Source organism: Saccostrea echinata, unplaced genomic scaffold (genome assembly GCF_033153115.1).
Source record: "Saccostrea echinata isolate AGI-Se365-2 ecotype Australia unplaced genomic scaffold, CSIRO_AGI_Sech_v1 ptg000025l, whole genome shotgun sequence".
Lineage (NCBI taxonomy): Eukaryota > Metazoa > Mollusca > Bivalvia > Ostreida > Ostreidae > Saccostrea > Saccostrea echinata.
Window position 1 is genome coordinate 1,059,010 of NW_026889774.1, and position 24,051 is coordinate 1,083,060.

General features: G+C 32.4%; 3 protein-coding genes across 3 annotated transcripts; 2 read left to right on the forward strand and 1 right to left on the reverse strand.

The window, feature by feature from the left end:
- The first annotated feature begins 2 nt into the window (after positions 1–2).
- LOC133192478 (uncharacterized) lies at positions 3–2,253 on the forward strand. Its single transcript, XM_061328480.1, has 3 exons — positions 3–528; positions 1,560–1,640; positions 1,745–2,253. Exons 1-3 carry the CDS (start codon positions 325–327, stop codon positions 2,006–2,008), a joined length of 549 nt encoding a protein of 182 aa, XP_061184464.1. The 5' UTR covers positions 3–324; the 3' UTR covers positions 2,009–2,253.
- A 4,489-nt stretch (positions 2,254–6,742) lies between these two features.
- LOC133192479 (uncharacterized) lies at positions 6,743–9,792 on the forward strand. Its single transcript, XM_061328481.1, has 7 exons — positions 6,743–6,917; positions 7,181–7,372; positions 7,478–7,714; positions 8,176–8,371; positions 8,602–8,682; positions 8,789–8,881; positions 9,392–9,792. Exons 1-7 carry the CDS (start codon positions 6,766–6,768, stop codon positions 9,668–9,670), a joined length of 1,230 nt encoding a protein of 409 aa, XP_061184465.1. The 5' UTR covers positions 6,743–6,765; the 3' UTR covers positions 9,671–9,792.
- A 6,758-nt stretch (positions 9,793–16,550) lies between these two features.
- On the reverse strand, positions 16,551–20,235 carry LOC133192480 (octopressin receptor-like). The gene is made up of 2 exons (XM_061328483.1): positions 20,049–20,235; positions 16,551–17,819 (listed from the first exon to the last, which is right to left on the reverse strand). The coding sequence occupies exon 2, from the start codon at positions 17,800–17,802 to the stop codon at positions 16,666–16,668; it is 1,137 nt and encodes a 378-aa protein (XP_061184467.1). The 5' UTR covers positions 17,803–17,819; positions 20,049–20,235; the 3' UTR covers positions 16,551–16,665.
- Positions 20,236–24,051: the final 3,816 nt, after the last annotated feature.

Sequence of the window (24,051 nt, forward strand, 5' to 3'; positions counted from 1 at the left end):
GGTTATCATTATATGTCAGAAGGTGTCACTAATACATCGATTGAGGAACTAGGTAGAACTCAGTTAGACGGAGAGCGATAAATTATTCAGGAAGTTTAATTATAATTTTTGTGATGTATGCAACGGAATACATGTATATAATTCGATTTAGAGGGAAATAACGTAGCTGTGAGTTAAAAATATATAGCAATTAGTATCTGATTTGTTATGTGTAGGATGATAACCGACATAGGATAATGTGACAATGTTTGCATTAGCGGCCTCGCAAATTTTGCCAATTAGCACGTGCTCCCATATATCGGTGAACACCTCATTTATAAAAATATGAAATATTCGAAGGGTTCTTCATGTATAGAAAATCGTTTTAACGCTTATTTTTTTTTTCATCAATGCATTTTGCATTTACTTTTGATTCCATTTATTTTCACGAATATCAACGATACCTGTCGGTCTCTGGCACGGGATCAACGGAAACAGATCCTAAAGAGTTTATCATTTTGTGAAACAGTTTCTGATGATGGAGGAGAAGTAAGTTGTCCATAGTATAAGCATTCGACATGTTTACACTTATTCTTAAGTATGTCACCCATCAGATTTGATATAAGTTTAGTCAGAACTTCTATTATCAAAATATTCAATTACAAATGAATTTATTTAATTTTTTTAAATCTTTGAATTAAGCAATGTTTATTGTACAACATTCAATAAAAAATTCGCTCATAAAATCGGTAAGAGATAACCTAAAGGTTTGTGAGGGACTATTTCTTACGGTCGAAAGATATTAAAAAATAAAATAATATTCTAAAAATATACAGATTGGTTTTATTCAAATTATTAAAACTTTGGTCCTAAGTATTTTTACTCACTAAAATTTACACGCATTATTACATGTACATGTATATGCCATGAATATTCAATATAGGTTTCAAAATGATATTTTCAGAACAAAATTTACACATTTTCCAACATACTCTGCCAAAACATTGCAAGTATATTACAATTTAACCTGCCTTTTAGCCCTGAAGTATGCATAATCTGACCCATATCTCAAAATGTTCATCAATGGCCCCATTTTTTATTTCGTAATTTATCTCATTTTTTGAAAATACACGATGCCTCTAAGTGATCAGCACTTAATTCATAAAAACACTTCATATACATGTACGAAAATATTTTACCGAGTGTTCAGAATTTTAATACCCAAAATATGATATCTTATTAAAGCAGAAATGCCACGCAATAATTTCCGCGCATTAATTGTTAACATATCTTAAATAATATATAACTTTTTACGTGCATGAAATAAAAATATATTTATTGCCATTATTACACCTGAATAGATATGAATGCAATTATTATGAAAGTTACAATTTAAGTTTAAAATCGTGAAGTTTATTGTACTAATGCTCAATTATATGCTAATTGAACTTTTCTTGCCGATTTTGGTGTTATGCTTTATGAGTTAAACGTTGCAATTTAACATTACAAATTAAAAAATCTACGATATAACTGGTGTCAGGGGTGACATATCTTTTTAAATGCATTCTGTTCCTTCACAGTGCCTTCAGCAGTCCTTAAGAAAAGCGATGAAAACATTTCAGAAAGAAAATGCAATGGAAATTTACCAGTTTGTCAAAGAGGTAAACAACGTACGCTCTGTAAACATTTTTTTCTGGATAATGACATCCCTGTAATTTAATGTTCATTTTATAAAATTTTCCAATTTCAATATTTTTCATGAAAGCGAACAGATCGGCAAATTGGCATAGATAATCTCAGCACTGAGATGAAGAATTATGCTCACCGGTGTGCAGAGTTGTCGTGGCTAATGAACGTACAAGATCCGCCTCTCCTGCTTCACTTTAATGCAGCCGCTGGAGAACCGGTTGATAAACTGCTCTTCAGTCTTTATACCAGATCTGGAAATGTGGTGGACTATGTTGTGTGGCCTGCAGTAGTGTATGAAAACGGTGCTGTTTACCGGAAAGGTGTACTGCAGCCAATTTAAAAGAATATTACAAAATTAATGCTTATTACACAGTGATTTGTGGCTGTTATTTTATCGTGTGATAATTGTAAAAAAAAATATTTATAAAAAACATAAAATTCTTTCTGTGTACTATTAAAAACAAAATTCTCTCTGTTTAACAAAATGTATTTATAAATTGTCTCTCTTTTATATAAGACCAAGTTAACTATATTTACGCTTAAGAACTGAATGTTACATTGTACAGAACTTTTACCTGGGGACAAGCCTTGTTTCATGTTTATGTTTTTGTTATATTTTAAATAAAATATTTTAATCTTAAGTAAATATTATATATTTTTAAGCCTTTCTGAATTTAAAAAATAGCATGAGTGAGCTTTTCTTATCGAAATCCTTATGTATCATATTTATTCGCCGTTCTGTTTGTTTCACTTTTAACTTTTTTTATGTAGTGACTTCTTCATAACATTTGACCAATTTTTAACAAACTTCGCACAAAACATCTTAAGGTTTGTTTGTTTAACATCCCTTTCGATACTTTTTTCACTCATATTGAGACGTCACCACTAGCCGGTCGAGGGCTGCAAATTTTAGACATATAATCGGCACTAAGGACCATTGAGCAGTGAGGGATGTTTTTCATGCCAGCACCTACTGCGATATACGGGACCTCGGTTTGCATGGTTTCATCCAAATTACCGGTCTCCACGTCCCGCAATGGGATTCGAACCCGCGACATAATAATCAACTCCATACTTCGCGACTCTAAAGCAAACGATCTTCCCACTGTGCCATGCGGGCACATTCTGATGTAATTGGAATTAAAATATTCTGAAAAGGAAGATTTGCCCTCCTTTTCAAAGGGGAGAGGGTAAAAAAAGGATCACTTATCAAACTTCCTCCAAGTAGCACTAATACATATATAAAAACAAAAGAAGTAAATGCTTCCTTATTGAGGACTTTGAAATTTGTTTTAATCATAGCCCCAAGCACTAAAGAGATGCCATAAATAGAATTAGAATTTGACACAGGAATATTTCCTTTTGAAAATCAAAATCATCTTAATTAGTCTCATAAATGCATGTTTGTAAGCAAAATAATGGATTAAAGATTATGATTTATTGAGATCATTGCCAGTGTAAAGATGAATAATGACACTCCCCCCCCCCCCCCCCCCCCGGTAGAGTAATGACCGGGATCATTTGTTGACGTCGAAAAAAATGAATCCCGGTCATTACAAAAGTCAAGGTAACATGGCAAATAACATGGCAAATAAAAATGGTGATGCAAGTAATTTTAACCTAAACTGCTATAGTAGAACTTCTATGAAACCCAAAAAACCTCAAGGAATGGAGTCAGTAAAAGAACTTGATCATGCAGATATCCATATCTCGTCCCTAACTCGCAATTCACCCATGTGCTAAGTACATGTAACATTTTTTATTTCTGAATGTTCTCCTTTATCAGAGGAATGATAAATTTTGTATAAAGAAGAAACATCAAATTTGTTCAAACAACCATGTAATTTGTTAAGTTGTCCAAGCAAATATCCAGTTCGTCCGAACAATTTCGATCAAAAACAATTTAATCTACTTTATTCTAAATGTATATCAATTGTCTGAAGGAAGAACTTAATTGTCAACACAAATATCTTGTTCGTCCGAACCAAGAACAAACTTGTCAGAACTATTACCTTATTTGTTAGAACATATATCAAATAAGTCCGAACAATTGTATATTTTTCTGGGCTTCAACGGCACCATATCATTGTATGATGTTCCATATTTATAAAGTTAAGGCAAATATGGATTTTTGTTTTGTTAAAGTATTAAGAGTCTGAAATTACAAAATATATTACATGTACCTTTCAAAATAGAAAAAATGAAAAGAAAAAAAAATGTTAAAAAGGTCATTATAATGACCCAATAATTTTCGAATAGCTGACGTTGATTGAGAATTTTGAAAGCCCTTTAACATCATCTTATTTGTCAATATCTTGTCTCTGTATAAAAGTTGAGCATGTTCTAGCGTATCAAATAATTTGAGAGACGTAAACACCATATGCAGGCGATTTTGGAATAATACTAAATAAATAAATGTACGAAGCGATAGAAAGTCGATTTGATAGTCATTCCTTCGTCATAAAGAATTGTGAAGGTACATATTGTCGTTTTGTACATATTGTCGTCGACCGGCGACAATATGTATCTATCCTCGCTGCACATATTGTCGTCCATCGGTACATATTGTCGCCGGCTGAAAAGTTACACAGTACATATTGTCGCTGGCGTCATTATGTTCCTCACCCACACTGTACATATTGTCGCCCCACAGATATTTTTGCTTAAAGATTTCTTTTGGTCCTTTTTTTTTTTTTTTTTTTTGATTTTTTTTTTCTGCTTTGGTAAATTCTGTTTGTTTAACTTGTATATACTCTCAATTTAGTCAACAGGTAAAATTTCGTAATTAAATAATTTACTTAACATGTACAGTAACACATCTTTACAACCGCAACCCCCCCCCCCCCCCCCGATCCACCACTGAGAAGAACAGCAGTAGGCCCGTGATTAGTGGTGTTTATATGGAAGCATCCTCAGCTAGCGCAGATTCAAGTATCTTCATATCAAACCGGGCCTAGGGTGGGTCCACAATGGGCTATCAAACTTTTACATAGGAATATATGGGAAAATTTTTTAAGAATTATCTTCTCAAAAACAGCAAAGAATGATTAGTCATATATGGATTGATAATTATTGTTTAACGCCGAGTCGGCAATATTTTAGCCACATTTCGGCGATCAAATTAAGTGTATATGACAATTTCTGAAGTTTTTGGTTTCTCTGGCCATATTTATATGGAGCATTGCCGTGAATTGTCCTGCGACTGTTCTGATGTACGACAATATGCACAGTGAGAGTAAATACACATTGTCTCCGCCGACAATTTGAACAGGACGACAAAATGTACCGTCACAATCACGCTGCATTCAATAGCATACGAGATACGTCAGTGTGATTCATACACTAATTACATTCACAAAACTACTGCCGACGACAGTATGTACAAAACTACAATATGTAGTCACCCTCCCCTCCCCCCTCCCCATTTTATTCGTCTTTACACCGGCGGGTCAGAAGGAACACAGTAGGGAGTAAAAAGTTTACAGGGCTTAATCTTAAAATCTCAGGAAGAAAGTTATATTTATGTACCAGTATACCCATGTATCAAGGATTTAAATATGCTCAGAGGATTGCACTGCAAGGATGGGGTCACAATGGGGGTTTTTCAAGAGGTAATCTCTGTATTAAATACCATATTTAATTAGTTTAAATTAAAATTTTGATGTTGATTTAAATACATGCATATACACAAGCAAAATTGAATATTTTTAAAATGAAAATATACATATAGCCTTCCTTAGATTATATTTGAAACGATATGAGTGATTCTGTCTTCTAGGTTAAATAAAATACTCAGATACGCATAACTCATTCAACCAAAATATATCTTCAGTTTACCGGTATCTTCTTCCTTTGTTTCAAAAATGGCAACTGTTTCCGCAACTTTATCTGTTTCCTGTTTGTGTCCTTCAGCTACTTTACTTCCTTTTTATCTTCGACAATTTCTAATTCTAGCTGTCATTGAGTACAATAAAAAATTGTAATAAAAACAATATTTATAGCATATATAATTATAACAAATGATATCGTTCAAATAAAAGGGGTGCAATCGTGTACATGTGCTTCGATCAACACTGATACGTGGCTTTATATATCGTGTAAAAGATTTTAAAAATATCAAAAGAACTGTGTTTCTTACAATATTCTCTGGTTCATAGAATAAAAGTCTTTCTTTTTAAAATCCAGATCTGTAATGCAATTTTTTGATTCCTATTTAAACATTTATGCAGTTAGCGAATGTTAAATAGCCAACTGTTTTGAAAAAGGAAGTTTAATTCCTTGCCAAAAAATTAAATTTAACTTATCGTATATATTCGTACATGTATACACACATCTTAGTAAGAAGAAACCTCGGAGTAGATAAAAATGTGTTTACTTTATCTCTCGAGATAAATTGGAAGACAGATTACATCCTAATCATTGCCATGTTTTGATGTGGACAGGTTTGTTTTTGTTTTTGTTTTATATGTATTAAAATTTTTTAAAAGGATTATTGTGCACAAAGTGTATCAGTTCTTTTTTTTTATCATTATTTAAATGTTTATTTTTATTATATCTGACGCAAATTCCTAGTGTATTTTATTGAAAATGAAAGTAGACAAACATTTTGAATATACCTTATACAGATGTATATATTTAATTTTTCCAGAGTCATTTTAAAGTATGTCCAACTTATTCAAAACTAAAAAGAAAGAAGTTTCGAGTGGAACAATTAAAGGAATTCAGGCTTTAGATGGTCAATACAAAAAATTTGACGAGAACATTGGACCAGATAGTCCAGGTTTGAAGCTAGTTCATGAAACTGACAATGAAGTTAACAACTTTACCGAGGTAAACGATGGAAAATTTGTCCCACTTTTGGTCAAAGAAGAAGATTGTAGTTTACCCACAAATGACACAAAAAGTAAGGTAATCAGAACCGGTCAATCAAATCCAACAAACACGTTTGTTAAAAGACAAGAAAGTGTGGAAAATACTCCAAACAGCAATGAAGATAACAATGTGGCGAAAAACATTATTTTGAATCCGGAGAATTGTAAGAACAAAGAATATGATTCATGCAGTCAGGATGAAGAAACTCTTTGCAAAAACTGTAAAATGAAAGTGACAAATGCCGGAGGAAGAGTTTTCACAGATATTTCAACGCAGTGTGAAGATAATATTGAAGATTTCCAGAGAGAGCTACAGCCTTCCTGTAAAGGTGGAGGAAGATCAGAAAATAGGGAAGTTAAGACTGATGAGCAGAGGGAGTGAGTGATGTTCTAGTGATTACTATAACCTTTTCTATGTGATGAGATGTGCCAGAATGATAAAAATTATTTATAACCTGACATAATATCAAGGTTTAAAATCGATCTTCCATTATGTTTGTTTATAAAATGCTTAATGCTTATTTAGTCACCTGATCTAAGTTTTATAAATACAGGAATAGTTAATTACACAAAAAGTACACTAATTTATTTTCTTTTTAATCCCTTTGTCCCTTACATTCCTGGTATTTTTCTTTTGTAAGGTTGCACGAAATAGAATCATTATTTGATACACTACAAACCTGCTACAAAAAATTCACTGGAAAAGACAACGTATTAGATTCCAATGCGCAATTTTACGACAACGTTCACGATAATATAAGGGACGCGCTTTTAAAGATATATGAAATCATGGAATATGCTGAAAAGGCTAAAAAGCAACATGCAAAGGACGTGTAAGGATGGGAGGTTTTTTTTATTAACCCTTAGAGGTATACTAATTATTCGTTCTTATTTGCATACAGTGCAACTAAATAATGATCTATATATTATTTTCCTAGGAAAAAGGCTTCTCAAACTGGGAACAATGGAAGAGTGGAGAATATTCAAGGAAGTGCATATGATAGTACAGTATCTGATATGTACGCTAAGTTTGAGCAGCAGAAAAAAGAAATATCTGATGCTACAGCACAGAATCAAGCACTGATGTCAACCTTGCAGGAACATACAAGGCTGCACCGAGAACTCGAACTCAAAGTTACCAATCTTCAACAAGAAAAAGAATCTCTGCTTACCAGGTATTGACATAAAAATCTTTTGAGTATCCTCACCTTTAAACATAAAAACAATAAGTACAACATCGGAATATTGTACACATTTATCTAACATAGTGATATTTCGTTCTTGAGGATACTATTAAATCATTTCTAAAATTGATGGCTCGAAACGCCCGCATCTTCGATGATCTTTTTGTTCCCTTGTGTTCAAAGTACCGAGGCTTTTTTTATCCTGTATTTTAATGCATAAGGAAGATGAATATTTAATTAAAAAAAAGAGCGTCCATAGCACTACCTGTAAAAATTTAAAAAAATATTTATTAAGAAGTAAGGTGCTTACAATAGTTTGCTACTGTAACAGTTTACTTTCGTTTTTCATAGAAAAAACTGTGAAACACGAAAATACTTGGAAGATCAACCAGTCCTACGTGGAATTTATCAAAATACAACTGTGACTTACCTGCATATATATTTCTTTCTAGATTAAGCACTATTGCGGGATCCCGACTAAGAGATGGGAACCCTTCCATCACAGACTTAAGTGATGACAACAGACCACTCAATGTAGCGGAGAGGTTCTCAGAGCTCTATGACAACGAATGGTCAGATGCCTTCGAGAAATTGACCGTTGGTAGAAGTGAAGAGGAAACGGTCCAGATATTGCTGGACCTTCTACAGGTTACAAAAATTAATGAAAACCACGACTTCTTGTCTAAACTTTCTACGTTTACACTTCTTATTGGATTTGTATTTTGTAGTTTTATTTTGCTACCTAACAATATCGTGTTTATTTTATTAAACGATTAATATATAACTACATTTTACGTTGTTTCACTGATTGAAAAACATGGAGAACACAAATGTATGAAAATGCTATGCTTGTAATTTTTTGCTCTATTTTGATTTAGAATATTTATACCAGCTGTGAAATAATAAGCGAACAACAGCGGCATCATTTGGGGCAGTTTGGAATATACTTTGACGACGAGGTATTGATATCAGTCTTAAAAAAAATAAATAAATGATTGCCATCCCTTTTTAGCATAATTTTTGAACTATTTTTTTTTAACTTCTTGCCATCATACAAACATGTAGGTAGATCCTACAGATGTGACTGCTGAACAAGGACAAAAATCGAAGGAAATGCAATTGATGTGTGGAACCGTCTCTGTTGGTCGAGTTCAAAAGGTATATTTGATTAATTTTGCATAATTAAGTTCTTAATTTTCTCGATTGTATCAGTTTGTTTACAAATATTGACCTTTCGCTTAATTTAACGAAATTCATCTAGAAAAATTCAATACTAAATCAGCAGTGAGATAAATCAATGTCGATTTACCCTAGAGAAACATACACCATTTGCCATTGAACTCCCACGTTTTTATCAATATTACAATGTAATTAATCGTTTGTTTCTACACTAATAAGTAAAGCATTGCTAAAATCCCCATGAAGAAGCCATTATTAACTTATTCAGTATGACCATATTTAGAATTTAATGATAAATGTCTTAATGATATTATTTTTTTTTAATGATGCATGTTATCTGCTATTTTAAATGATCTTTGTTCTGTTCATAAACTTATAAATTTCGAAAAGCTAGCAATAATGTCGGTATATCTTTTTGATGGCCGAGAATTCTTAGTTTTTAAATGAATAAACTTATTAAAGACTACAAATGTATAAATTATTTGACAGAAAATCAAAACCGACAATGAATTTCAAACCAAATATGGCGAATATATTGACAGCTGTGAAATTTACATAAAAGCATCTATTAACATTTGTTGGATGATGAAAATGCAAGAAGTACCCATGTTCTTGGATTTTACCTGCCAGAGGGAAGGTCCTTTGAATAAAGATTTTTACAAGGAGTACACAAAGAGTGGAAAATTATGTGATTACTTGGTATGGCCTCTTCTCCTTCTTCATAAAGATGGACCGGTCATGCAAAAAGGCATTGTTCAACCTTTGTAAATAATCAAAACATTAAAAATTTAAGCATGTCAGTAGTTAAATTACACACGAGGGACGCGTTATTCAGATATTACATATAAAAGGTCTTTCCGATATTGTGATCAAGGATCTAATACGTAAGAAATACATGTATAATTCACAAATTCCATTCTTAGTTTTCCTTGTAAAAATAGACATGTTTATTAAATGGTTTGTTTATATTAAGATTATAATATTCAATAAATCTTATCATATTAGGTCAAAAATTATATCAAGAATTTATAGATGACATCTGCAATTTAAGATACTGGTATTGCACAGTGTCTCGAATTTTGAATACTTGGATAGTCTCGTCTTCTCGTATATTACATTTTTGCAATACATTGTATAAAACTAAATATTCATGTTCAATTTGGTTTTTGTAAAAAAACATAATCATAAATATAAGCTTTTCTTCAATGGACTGTCTTCTACATTTTTAAGAGATAATTTTAATTGATGAAGTACATTGTAGAGAGAAAGACGTTTGCTATCAGAGAGGTGAATTGAACGGTTCAATTAATGAACATGTTTAGAAAAAAACATAGCCATATTGTTCAGAAGTCGATATGTGGGCTTAACAGATTGTTAGGTACGCTAGACAGTAATCTAAGGATCTTTTGACACAATAAATTACGTTTGTATGTCTTGGTCATACGGAAATCTAATTGATCAAGAGCGAAGGAGGACGAGGGATGATACGTAGCTATAGGCTAAACACTTCAACTTCTTAATGGAATAGAGTTCCTATCTGTTAGCTATAGACTCGAAGACTGCCTGAAAGACCTGTCCTTCCTGTTTTCTCAGTGGTCCATTAATCTTTAAAGAAACTCTGCTTTCTTTTTTCAATGTAATTCTTTGCTATTTGTCACCTGAAACAGAATAAAGTATTTTTTCTCAGACACTAGCTCGTGAGCTCAATATTTAAACACTTTGGTCTGTTGGAAAATAAATAAATTCAGCATAAATCTACGTTCACAAATTACATTAGACTTTGTTAAGCTTCTACAGTGCCAGTGTTGAAAAGTTCTTCTCAGGCAAATCATGATCAAAATACGCATAGGTCTTGTCTTGACGGTCATTTGATTATCATGACTTTCTCAGGTATGACCACCCTGGAAGTGGAAGCCTGGTATCATGTGACAAAATTTCAAAAGCGTAGTAAGAACTCTCTAATCAGTATGAAAATAAAATATATGCCGCTTATCTTCTAAAGGGTTAAAAATAAACAAGATAACACAGAGAATATAGTAAATCTCGATATATATTAGCTCCAACCTTTGGCCTGAACGCTAGGACCAGAGGACATAATTTTACAATTTTGGTAAAGGTAATAGGTAATTGTTTATTTTAATCATGCCAATAGTTTGATTGCTTGTTGTCCATGAGAAAAAAAAAGTATTACCAAAGTTGTAATGTATTTTCAATATATGACCATCTTAGTTCCACTCAGCTGGGAAAATCTTAAATTTCACAATTTTGATAGAGGGCTAAGTGTTTATCATAATCATGAAAACAATTTCATTTTAAATTCCTATGAGAAGGATGATTTTAGAAATTTAAAGTTTTTAAAAATAAATATGACAATTAAGCCTCACTAAGGTTCATTAAGGTCCGACCCCCAGCCTGGAATCTGAATGAAATGAAGAGGCCATGAATTTCACCGTTTCGGAAAGGTTACTTGCTTATAATAATCATGTTTGCCTGCTATATGTCCAAGGGTTGATAAGAAAGTTGTTGCAGATTGCATTAATTTTAAATATAGAGTCCTACCCCTAAGTCCCCAGGAAAGTATACATGCATGTGGAATTTATGTGTAATGGGAAAATAAAATTTTGAATTTCATGATCCCTGCTTTCCTGGGGACTGAAGGTGGGACTCAGTATTTAAAATTTATGCAATCTACAACAAATCTCTGAATAGGTTCAGCGTTTCCGAAAAGGTGAGAGCATTTTAATTTTTATATCCATCAGGCGACGCACCACGCGTCTGTTCTATTTTTTTCTCTTTTTTTTTTTATAATTTTTTTTTTATTTTTTCAATTTTTTATCACTTAATTTATAGGACATTGTTGAAAATTCTTTTTTAAAAATTCAAACTTTATGAGACTAAACTTTTAACTTATATAAACATATTTGATTTTTTTTTTCATGAAGTTTATAGCAAGTAGCTTAAATGTGAAATACGATTTTTTAAGAATTCTTTAAAAATCTTTGCATTTCAAAGCTAGTAACCTTTGACTTTATTTTATAATGCTGCCAGTACTTGTAGCCTTAGTCTTTTCCTAAAAACTTTGGTTGTGGGTCTAAAGACACCGTCTCGGTCAACTTTTTACAATTGTATGAATTAAAACATGTCTGTATCACAGAAATTAAAACTGTGTGGCACGATCGCATAATTCGTATCCCTGAAACTCATTGACATTAACTGATCTACTCAGAAGATATTGTGATTCGGCGATACACTGTCTAGTCATAATAAACACTGTTGTGAAGAACAATCTTACATACCTCTCCGAACACACAGAGAGATTCCTAATCCAATATCATACGAACACGAGCATCCCTCATAAAACATTTCTGTTTACAAAGGAAGAGAAGGGGGGATAAAACAAATAAGTTTTCTCGGACGGAATCTACTTTTATTATTAAATCTTTGATCCGTTTCTCATAAAGTTGCATTCTTATGATCTGAAATGTTGTAATCTAAGTGACGGAAAACAAATATTATTCTTTGGAACAAATATTTGTAAATTAGCTTCTTCTATCTTCCGTCTTCTGGCTATCGAGTTTTGGCTTTGATTTCAATTCAAAAATATATGATATATATTTCTACATGGCGTCTGAATTCCAAAATCTTTGTTTCTTATAAAATGCAAAAAATACAGAAAATGGGTGTTGTCGAATGACGAAATGCAAAACAAATTGATGAAGACTGGAAGAAGTAAATATGATCCTGCAGCAATTATAATGGTCACCCAAGAAGTTAATTATTGAGAATGTTTTCTGAAAAAAATGTGCATTATCTACACAAATTTCAAAACATTTTCATTTCATGTGTTGCTTCTGAAAACGTGTAGACTTTTTGCGATTTTTAGGATCATTTTTGAAAAAAGGAGGAAAAGAAATTGATTACAAATAGTATAATTGATCTTTAAGCTTCCTTTAGAATATTTATAGGAGTCAATAAGAATGAATTATTAATGTGAGAAGCTGATATATTGTACGTCCATTGTACGCATTCTGGTCATCTAATGTTGGAATTACTGTTGAATGCCGACAGGGATTGACCAATCAAAATGAAACACCTTAAATGCTTAATTAGCGTACAACTTTCCTTCTCCCAATTAAACATCGGAGAACTGGGGATTGTTTTCTTAGATAGTGTTGGGAATCTTTCAAATCCACAGTGTAGCAATGTGAATTTTAACGATACCCAGAATAGTCATGAACATCGGTCTTACAATAAACCTATTATACACGATGTCTCTTTTGATTCATATTATATACCTTATGTAAATAAACAGTAAGGTCTTCATCATTTAATTACCAAACATTAACTCTACAGTGCCTATACAGGTATCGAATATCTAAAAACATAATACTCCAATGTATTCTGATGTTCTTCTTCACCCTACAACTATAGTCATGCTGGACACGATATTACTGGTGACGTAAATATAATGACAGAGTTAATAATGAGGACCTTAAATCACTTATCTTAAAAAGCCAAAATTTAGGGAACCCTGATCTTTCAACTGGGTCATACTGGGTCATAATTTTATAAATATTATGAATTATGTGGAAGATTACGCAATGCGATGGGCAAAACATGAAAAAAGACCTTGACACTGTACGAATGGATTTAAAGTATCAGATGGATGTTAAAATCTCGCATTAAGCGATTGAGGAGCATTATAAAAACATTTTTCTTTCTGCCTTCAATAATTCAGAAGTGAAAAAAGGAATTAGATGGATTACATGATCAATATGTACTGGTCCCAGCTGACAAAGCACGTAACAACATTGCTTTGTTTGTAAGGTTCATTATTTTAATTGTATTTTAGAGGAGCTGGGATTTAATTCTGCAAGTGGTAATCCAACTTATACCCATAGCTCCTTATCAAAGGAAGAAATTCTTCAAAATCATATTTCACTTCTACAAATGTTAATACCCAAAAATCAAATTGAATTTGAATTACCATACGAAAACTGGATTCCTAAAATACATAAAAATTCTTACATACAAAGATACATAGTGGGTTCCAGTCAATGTTCTACTAAGTCTCTTTCTTTACTCCTCACTCAAATATTGACAGCAGTGAAGAAGACACTTCAAGTGTACTGTACAACAATATACTCTAGAAATGTAAGTCAGATGTGGATACTTAAAAACTCCAAGGAACTTTAAGAAAATTGGAAATCACAAAATTTAACCAAAACAATTATTGCAAATTTTTTTGCTTGAAATATTCTGATTGTACACATAAGTATGCCGAAGTTGATATTGAAAAGCTTCTTGAGTTTGTGACTGACAATATCTATGTACTTTTGGGGAATCAGGTCCTCAAACAATCTGTTGGAATTCCGATGGTACCAATTGCGCCCCTTTTTTAGCAGACCTATTTTTATATTCATATGTTTCATAGTTGAAAATGATGATCTTTAAGCGATTGTATTTAAAAGGTCCTAAAAACATGGAGCCTCGATCTTTCAAATGGCGACAGAACTTCATTTCTATTATGAATTCTCTAGAAGATTATGGCAGAAGTTTGGCTAAATATGAAAAAGAAGATCTGAATACTTTATCAGAATAGATCAAATGTTTTAGAAATGTATAAATGAATCGTATAAGAAATTTAAAAGGCAATATGGGAACCATCTGTCCTTCGTTTTCACTGAATCGGAGGTGATCAAAGAATTAGAAAGACTTGTAAAAATATCTTCTTTGTTTCCAAGGGTCATTATTGTAATTGTATTTTAGAAGAAGTTGGTTTTAATTCTATCTTTAGGAATCCATCTTATACTCGCTGATTATATTCTTCAAAATCACATTTAAGTATTTAAAACTTCTAACATTTAAAACTTCTAACATTCCAGTCAATCGATCTACCCTACCTATATTGGATTCCTAAACTTTATAAAAATCCTTACAAACAGAGATACATTGCAGGCCGTCAACCAAATGCTCTACTAAGCCTCTTTCCTTACTTCTTACAAAAATATTAATTGCTGTTAAGGAAAAACTTCAGACGTACTGTGCCACAGCATATTCTAAAAGTGGTGGAAATCAGATGTAAATTCTCAAAAACTCCAAAGAACTTTTAGATTTCGAATCGCCAAATTTTTCAAAAGTCAGTAACATCAAAACGTACGACTTTTGTTCACTTTATACAACCCTTCCTCACCATTAATTAAAAAATAAACTTTTTGATATCATAGATAACTGCTTCTTCAAAAAAAAATAAATCGGAAATTTTCCTATCTTGTGATTGGTCTACAAAATTTGTTGTTAAAAATCACTGATTATACACACAAGTACTCTGTGATATTAAAAGGATGCTGGAGTTCCTCATTGACAACATGTATAGTCTTCGGAGTTCAGGAACTGTTGGAATTTCGATCGGCAATAATTGTGCTCCTATATTAACAGACTTTTTTCATATTCCTTAGAAACAGAATTTATTCAAAAACTTCTATATGAGAAGAAGAAAACACTTCATAGTTGCTGTGTCCCTCAACTCGACATTTAGATATATTGACGATGTATTGTCAATTAACAATAGTTACTTTTATCCATATGTCGATTCGATATATACCAGTGAACTTGAAAAAAAGACGACACAGAGTCTTTCACATCTATTTCATATTTGGATGTTTTACTGACTATAGACGATAAGGGCCATCTAACAACTAAATTGTATGACAAAAGAAAAGACTTCAACTTTTCCGTCGCCAGCCTCCCTTATTTTTGTAGTAATATCCCGCTATCATCTGTGTTTGATGTTTACATCTCCCAACTTATTTGATACTTGAGAGCATGCTCCGAGTAAGATCAATTTTTAAACCGAGGAAGGCTACTGACAAATAAATTGATGTTACTGGTATTCCAGCAACTTCGTTTTAAGTCAGTATTTCGAATTTTATGGTCGTTATAATGACATTGTTAGCAAACATAATCTATCATTGGGTCAAATTATGACTGACTTGTTTCATACAAATTGTTAGGCCTTTAATTGTGTTATACTGAATTTGACTACAGGATGTCCGTCTACCTGATCAGTACAAACATTGTAGGGCTCACGGTGTGACCGGTCAAAAGGGGATGCTTACTCCTCCTATGCGCCTATTCTCACCTTTGAAATTTCTGCATTTTATGCTTTCTTCACAGAACTGTATTGGAAATAGATTTTTTGAGATTGATCATTGTACGTTATCTTCACCTTTTTCATAAAGCAGAATTTATTCAAAAACTTACACATTGGAAGAGGGAAACACTTACTGTGGCTTTCAACTCGACATTTAGATATATTGATGTTGTATTATCAGTTAACAATAGTTACTTCCATTCATATATCGACTAGATATATCCCAGCGAACATGAAATAAGAGATACCATAGTGTTATGGTAACCTTACAACAAAACTTTATGATTTTTTTCACTTTTCTATCGTCAACTTCCCGTATTTATAAAGCAGTATACCCTTATCACCTGCATATGGAGTTTATGTCTCCCAGTTGTTGAATAAACATCTGACAAATAATCCACAGTTTTCAGCTTAGATCATTGTAGACGATTATACTAAATGAATGTTTCAAACTTGCTAGAATAATTAATACATAGACATAATATATATGTACACTAAAAACGAGTTCATTGACTTCTTGATTTGGAACATTGCTAGACATTTAAAGTATATTTACATGAAATAATGCTTTATGATAAGAGTTCATGAAAAAAATTAGCCATCATCTACACTATCGAATTTTACATCTACAAAGCAAGTTTTTCACCTCCCGTCTGAACTTTGGATCAAAAAATCCGTAAATGAAAGGGTTCGCGATATGATTTACGATATAAAGATTGCGAATGATCAGGAAAACTTGAATCTCTTCGAAGGTCAAACTTCTCCAAAAATTTGAATCTTTTGCCTCCAGAATAACAAACGTCCAGGGTGGAATGTAGCAAATAATAGCAACTAAAGATATAACCATAAACATAACGGAGTAACGTCGGCCATTACTGATTGGTTTCTTTTTGTCTTTGGACCTGGCCCTATGTAGGATGCTACTTCGATTACCATTTCGTAGATCTTCTTGAAAAAGTTCCTTTTTATCGTTTTCGACATTGCTGAAATTGTCTGTCAATTCTGCGTCAATTGATGGAACAGTTCTAATCGTTGTCCGTTCGTTACTTCCGCTGTTACTTGTTCCAGATATTGAATTAATGTCATGTAACTTTCGTGATATTTTGAACTGTTCAATTAATTTACGACCAACCAAAATATAGAAGATTGTCATGCTGAAAACAGCCCCCACTTCGACGGTTATAAGAATAGCTCTAGTACTATCACCCAATTTTTCAGTTCCAGGGGCGGATCCACAGATATGTCCTGTTATATTTTTAGGCCCATGTCTTACCTCAATTTTCTGGTATAACAGCAACATTGGAATTGAAAAGCAACAAGCCAATATGACAGCCACAGCTGTAGCCAACCTCTTGTGTTTCAAGTTCATTTGAAAACCAAATGGGCGGCATATTTTCTGAAATCGTTGGACAGATATAACTAACAGCATAAAAAGAGATGCGATAATGGATGAACACGTTCCAAACTGTATAAGTTTGCAAGAAATTGAACCTGGAAACATCACAGGCCTTTCATTGTTCAACAATGACAGAGTTGTGGAAAAGACACATCCAACAAGATCGATGATAGCTATTGCCGGAATAAAATATCTGTCGTCATTTTTTGAATTCATTCTGGTTTTATATAATATAATCACTAGCGTATTTCCTATCAAACCAATGGTCAAGTAGATGGAAAGAATACACGTGCTTAATGTATACTTTTGCGATAGTTGATCGTTCCAGTCTTGTAATGTTTCAACGCCCATGGTGTCCTCTTGTAAACCTGCAAGATGAACAAAAACAGTATTTTTTAGCAGCACTGCAGGAAAGAAAGTAATTGGTTTGATAAAATGCAAACCCACTTTATATGTTTATCATTGAACTCAATCCATATAAATAAACTTTCGATCCAATGCATGAGGGAATGTGATAAATAATTTTGATAACGATGCTCTTCAATCATTTTTCAAGACAGATAAAGAATAGCCTTTAGTTACACTTTTTCATGAATGAAAGTGGGCAATATGTGAAAACAACAGGAGGGAACACTTCAACTGTACGCTTGCGAGAGATATGTGTCAAGGAAAAATCTTTTTTCTTTTAGTGAATACAAAAAAATCTTTTTATCCAATACCATTTCCCCCAATTCCAAGCATATTTATCACTAGTCTAGGTCATCCTCTGTATAACTACTATTTTGTATTTTTATGCATTACCAGTATTTCCCCACTGACTCTTATAACATATGGAAAATACTGAAATAATATCATCAATGGCCACAGGAAATGCTGTCCAGATTGTCATAGATCCTCTTGAGGACGAGGCACTCAAAGGCAAAATATCGACATAATGGGAGAGCTTACAGAGTGCTGGATATGATAAATAGTATCTTCTTTATAAGGATATGAGTTAACACTGATTTTGCTACCGTTTGATGTTAATCAAGTACTTTTATAACAAAATCTCATAGATTTATTTAACCTCGTAGGCATATTTATATCAATATTATTTTTTGCGAATGCGTTGGTTCGCTTTACTGGAAATTAAGACATGTGAATAATTGTCGGGGAAAGAACTCTGGCAAAGTAATGAGATTATCGATAGTCTTAATGTATTTCTGTTGCCCTACTCCAATAGTTTTCATATTTTTGAATTTTGGTAAAGTTTTCCTTTGTAATTTCTTTCTCAACGTTTGTTCTCAAGCAATCAACTGACAGTGCGTTGTTTGGTTGAAACACTCATAAGCTAATTTAAATCAAAGAAAGAAACAAGTGTAACATAATTAAACGTGAACAATGTTTACAGGTATGAAGTTTTGCAGCAAACACAATAGTACTGTAACATTTAATCAAAATAGGTGTTCTTCCGGCAACCTCTTAAAGAGTCATTAACGATCGGGGGCAACCGTTAACAAAATTAACTGAGAATTCTGAATGCCTGAAAATTAAAAACCATAGAATACTGAAACCTATGATTATTATCGCCACAGGGTGAATGTTCGACCTTTTTACCATATGGTCGATCTGAACTTAATAATAAATGAAACACGAGATATGACAAGATGTTACCTGTTTGTAAAACACTATAATCAGCATGAAATATTTTTTTCGATTTTTTAAGTACAGTACGTTAAAATCAATTACGCATAAAAGCAACCAGAAAACAATACACTTTTTTAAAAGTGCCACAGAAAAAAAAATTGTGTTAAAATTTTTTTTTATTTACAATTTCATCTGACGTTATGACTGTTTTTAGGATAATTATGTGTATCATGACTATGAAGAACCATTGTCAGATGTCATAAGATAATAATATAAAAGACACTAAGTTTATTTGTAATAAGGAAAAACGTTTACAGTGATGGGACATATTTTTTAAAAAAAATTATCAAAAAAATGAAAGCATTGTTTCTGAATTTAGAGCAATCCTCACTCCTTCCCCCGGTTCACTCTTTGTTGATTGCATATTTCACTTGTCAAAAAGATATGTTACAAAAGATTCCTTTTCGCAGTAAGCATTCTCGTTATTTTTGTCTTTTTATCTGAAATTTCATCTGCAGATGGAAAGAATTTTCTTCCTTTCAGAAAATTATTTTTTTCTGGTACCTTGAAAAAAATTATGCTATATAAATTTCATTCGGACATAAATACAGAAATATTCTATGCCAATTTCTATCAAAGATTATGAATATTATGTCAACACACATATACATGTACATATAGTTATTATTATACATTTCTTATTCAGTCTTTTCGCGGTATGCAGTTTCCTTATCAAACCATCATTTCAAAGATTTATGATTTTGGTATGAAAATTTCAAGAAGCATGTATTTATCTTTCTAGGGAAATAATTCATAATCAATCAAATTTAATATTCACAAATCTTTAACATTTTAACAAAGGTATTTCTCCCGGACAAAAACAATACATATTTACTTGTCAACTAATTTTATGTAATGCAAACAAAATAATTCATTAAAATAATCTAAATTGTACAAAGAAGAATACTTACTGATATATAATGCAGTTATAATTAGAAATCACGCACAAATCGCCTTTCTTTCATTATATAACAGAATTTGAAGTTCCAAGATTAACATCTCTTTAGTTTTGCTAAGGCGCCAAAGTATGCAGTGCAATCTTATTAAAATAGGAAAATTCGACGCTGTGTAATTTTCTTAATCTAATCAATACTTCCGCTACAGAGGTGATGCTTTTATAATTGCACCGCCCCTTTATGAACACTACGTAATAGTTCAGAGAAGAAATTTTACGATATCTCCACTTTAATTTTATTTTGGAAGGGGAGATGTTTAAATATTTTATGATCAGTATCTTTAAAACAAAGGAAGAGTTTGTGTCAAATAATAAGAAATTCATGTAATTTTTTTTAAACTCACTATGAAGGTTTTGTAAAAATTTTATATACCTGTCTCTATTCCATACAAAAATATGAGTATCGCGACTCGGTGCTCTCTTAAATAATGCAATTCCGACACATTTTGAATTGTGTCAGTTTATTCTGATGATTCAAAGGCTTTTAACAAGTAAATTTCAACAGATACCTTCATTATATAATAAACATGTCAGATTAAGTAGATAAAACTATAAAAAGAAAATATAATAATAAACGTCTGATATGAAATAAATACAAAATATGTAGTTTTATGATAATGAAATTAAAAGCTCCTTTGCGTACAATTACCGTGAAAAAAATGCATGAATCCCCGTGCTGGAGTCGACCATCTATCTAGAGTTAACCAAGCGATTTTAAACCACTAAGCAACATGAGCCAGATACGTTCAATGAACTTAGTTTTTAATTTGCCAGAATACACACATGCAGATATTTAAAATAAGGATCAATCAATGTAAAATTGACCTTTAATTTTTCATGTAGAACGTACTTTTATTTCTATCATGAAAATGCATGTATAAATGTAAGTGTCTTTTGAACAAATTGTAATTTTCGAGCCTGTAAATTTTCCTGTTCTTCTTTGAGTTCATCTTTTCTGTTAAGTCATGTATGAAAAGATGAATACAATTAACAGTGATTGGTCTCAAAAACAGCTATAAATAATAAAAATCTATGAACAGGACATAAAACGCGGATCCTTGGAAATTCCAGAGGTGGGATCAGGTGCCTAGGAGGAATAAGCAGCCCATGTCGACCGGTCACACCCGCCCCAAGCCCTATGCATTTATCAGAAACATATTCCGAAGTCACATTTAGTCTAAAATCAAAGGCTAACAATTGTTATGAAATATGTCAGTCAAAAAGTCAAAATAAGACTACCACATGATAGGTTATATTTGCTAATTACATGTAGGTCATTATAACGACCATATAATTTACGAAATGCGACTTTAAACGAGTTTGTTGAAATTCTTGTAATATAAACTTATTTGTCAGTAACCTTTAGTAATCTAGGTTTTAAACTTGATCGTACTCTGAGCATGTTCTTGAGCATCGAATAGGTTGGAAGATATAAACACTACATGCAGGTGATAGTGGAATATCACTACATAAATAAGGAAAGTTGACCATCGAAAAGTTCACGTCATCGTGTTTGTCATACAATTTAGTTGTTAGTCGGCCCCTATCGTGTATGACAATAAAACATCTAAATAAGAAACAGATGTTCCAAACTGTAGTGTCTATTATTTCTAGTTCACTGGGATATATGGATTCGACACATGATTTGATGTTAATTCATAAAACGTCGTCGATATATCTGAATGTCGAGTTGAAGACTAGAGAAAGTTTTTTTTTTTTCTCATGTAGAAGTTTTTGAATAAATTCGCTTCAAAGGAATATAATCATAAAAACAGGTCAGTTAATAGAGGAGCACAATAAGTGCCTATCGAAATTTCAACAGTTTGTTGGAAGACCTGATGTCCAAAGCTACATAGATGTTGTCAATGTGGAACTACAGTACCTTTTAACATCAACTTCCGAGTACTTGTGTGTAAAATCAGACTGATTTTAAACAAAGTAATATTGTTGATGACCAATCACAAGATACGAAAATTTTCCAGTTCCATTTTCATTCAGGAAGCAGTTGTATATTATATCAAAAAGCCTAGTTTTTAATTTATCGAGAGGAATTAAAATTACGAGATTTAATAGAGATGCACATCAAGAATCAGAAAACATAGAGATTACGTGTACATAAAATAAAACGATGTGTTGATATTACGAATGACATTGATTTATTCACATTATGTTAGTTTATATTTTTTAGCGAATAAAACATATGAAATCTTAGTAAAACATGCAACAATAAAAAATGAGAAAGAAACTGACCTTACAGCTATCCGACAGTTCCTCACAACACGTCATACAGAGACGCAAACTGTATCACGTTTAAATTTGAAATTTTAAGTGATTTTGTTTTATTTGCAGCTTTTGTGTTTTAATGGATCCAAGTAAGCTTACTTTAATTTTTCACAAATATCAATATTGATTAATCGCTTTGCAAAAGTTAACTTTTGAGTGGTTACGCTTTTCAGAGTATATACATGTTTTCCCTGCTGAATCATTCTTCACATCCGTTGAACATCAGCTCTCATTTCCAATTTCACTATCATTCAACACGCAATTAATGCTTGTGACCTGAGGTTAATGAATTACTTTATCCAAGACATTAGAAATTGCTCAAGTTCAAGGCTATTTTGAATTTTTTGATTAAAATTCAAGAATATTTTGTGTAACCTATTTTTCCTCTGAAAGAAAAAAGACGCGCCCTTTTGACCCAAAATTGTGCAGTGACTGTTGTGTAACAATACTATAAAACACGGATCCCTGGAAATTCTGGAGGTGGGATCAGGTGCTTATGGGGAGTAAGCATCTCCTGTCGACTGTACTTCATAGTCAAATTAGTAAAATAAAGGCATAATAATTGGTATGAAATATGTTATTCAAAATACGGCTACTCAATGATAGGTTGTATTTGCTAACAATGCCATTGTAATGACCGCAGAATTTTACAAAATGCTGACTTTAAACGAGGTTGTTGAAATCCCTGTAACATCATCTTATCTGTCAGTACCCTCCCTCAGTTTCAAAATTGATCGAACTCAGAGCATCCTCGTGAGTATAGAATAAGATGGGAGACGTTAACACCATATGCAGATGATTATGGAATATTACTACATAAATAAGGAAAGTTGACAATGGAAAAGCTGAATTAATCTCGTTTGTCATACAGTTAAGTTGTTAGCTGACCCTTGTCGTCTATAGTCAGTAAAACATCCACATATGCAACAGACTCTGTGGTGTCTTTTATTTAACAAACACCAACAATATATAAAAGCAAGATATATTTTAAATATTTTTTAAACATCCTATTTATGTGTCGATGGAAGGGGTACCGTGCGCAGTTTCAACGTTGGGTATTGGAATTCTGTAAATATTACGTTGACCCAGAGAATATTTGAAAATCCATAAAAATTATACAGATCATATTTAGTTCTCTATCTTGACTTTATTTTTGTGCAAGTTTGAAAGATGTTCGATTAGAAATACGGGATATCATATAGATTTTTTTCCCAGGCTATAGAAATCTGACATTAAAATGAATTTTGACGTCAAGGCGGAGCAGCAGGAAAACAATAATTTTTATATAGAACTATACAGAAGTGTCTAAGGCTTTAATTTATTGCTGATTTCAGCATTTTTCTGACAAACTTAACCATAGTGAAAGTGGATGGCCATCATTTATTACGGACGAATTGACGTCACCAGTCCTAAAGTTGGCACCAAATGATGGTGTTCAGCTTTAAGAGATATGTCATGGATTTTTTTCATAAAGGTAGCAACAACACTCGAGTTTGTAAAGGGTTTAAAGATTGTACAGAATTTGTACCACTTGGATTCAAAGAATGTAATCAAGTGATGACAGAAAAAGAACAATGGATGCTTCCCAATTGTTTAACTTTAAAATAACGCTGTGATTATCTCTGCGGAGTGCTCCGGGTTAATGGACATAAGCAAGTTAGACATTTCTCAGGTTC

Coding starts and splice junctions, on each gene's coding strand:
- LOC133192478 (XM_061328480.1), top strand. CDS start 325: ATGAAATATTCGAAGGGTTCTTCATGTATAGAAAATCGTTTTAACGCT. Junction 529..1,559: donor TTTCTGATGATGGAGGAGAA/GTAAGTTGTCCA, acceptor GTTCCTTCACAG/TGCCTTCAGCAGTCCTTAAG. Junction 1,641..1,744: donor TTTACCAGTTTGTCAAAGAG/GTAAACAACGTA, acceptor TTTTCATGAAAG/CGAACAGATCGGCAAATTGG.
- LOC133192480 (XM_061328483.1), bottom strand. CDS start 17,802: ATGGGCGTTGAAACATTACAAGACTGGAACGATCAACTATCGCAAAAG.
- LOC133192479 (XM_061328481.1), top strand. CDS start 6,766: ATGAAAGTGACAAATGCCGGAGGAAGAGTTTTCACAGATATTTCAACG. Junction 7,715..8,175: donor AAAGAATCTCTGCTTACCAG/GTATTGACATAA, acceptor ATTTCTTTCTAG/ATTAAGCACTATTGCGGGAT. Junction 8,882..9,391: donor CTGTTGGTCGAGTTCAAAAG/GTATATTTGATT, acceptor ATTATTTGACAG/AAAATCAAAACCGACAATGA.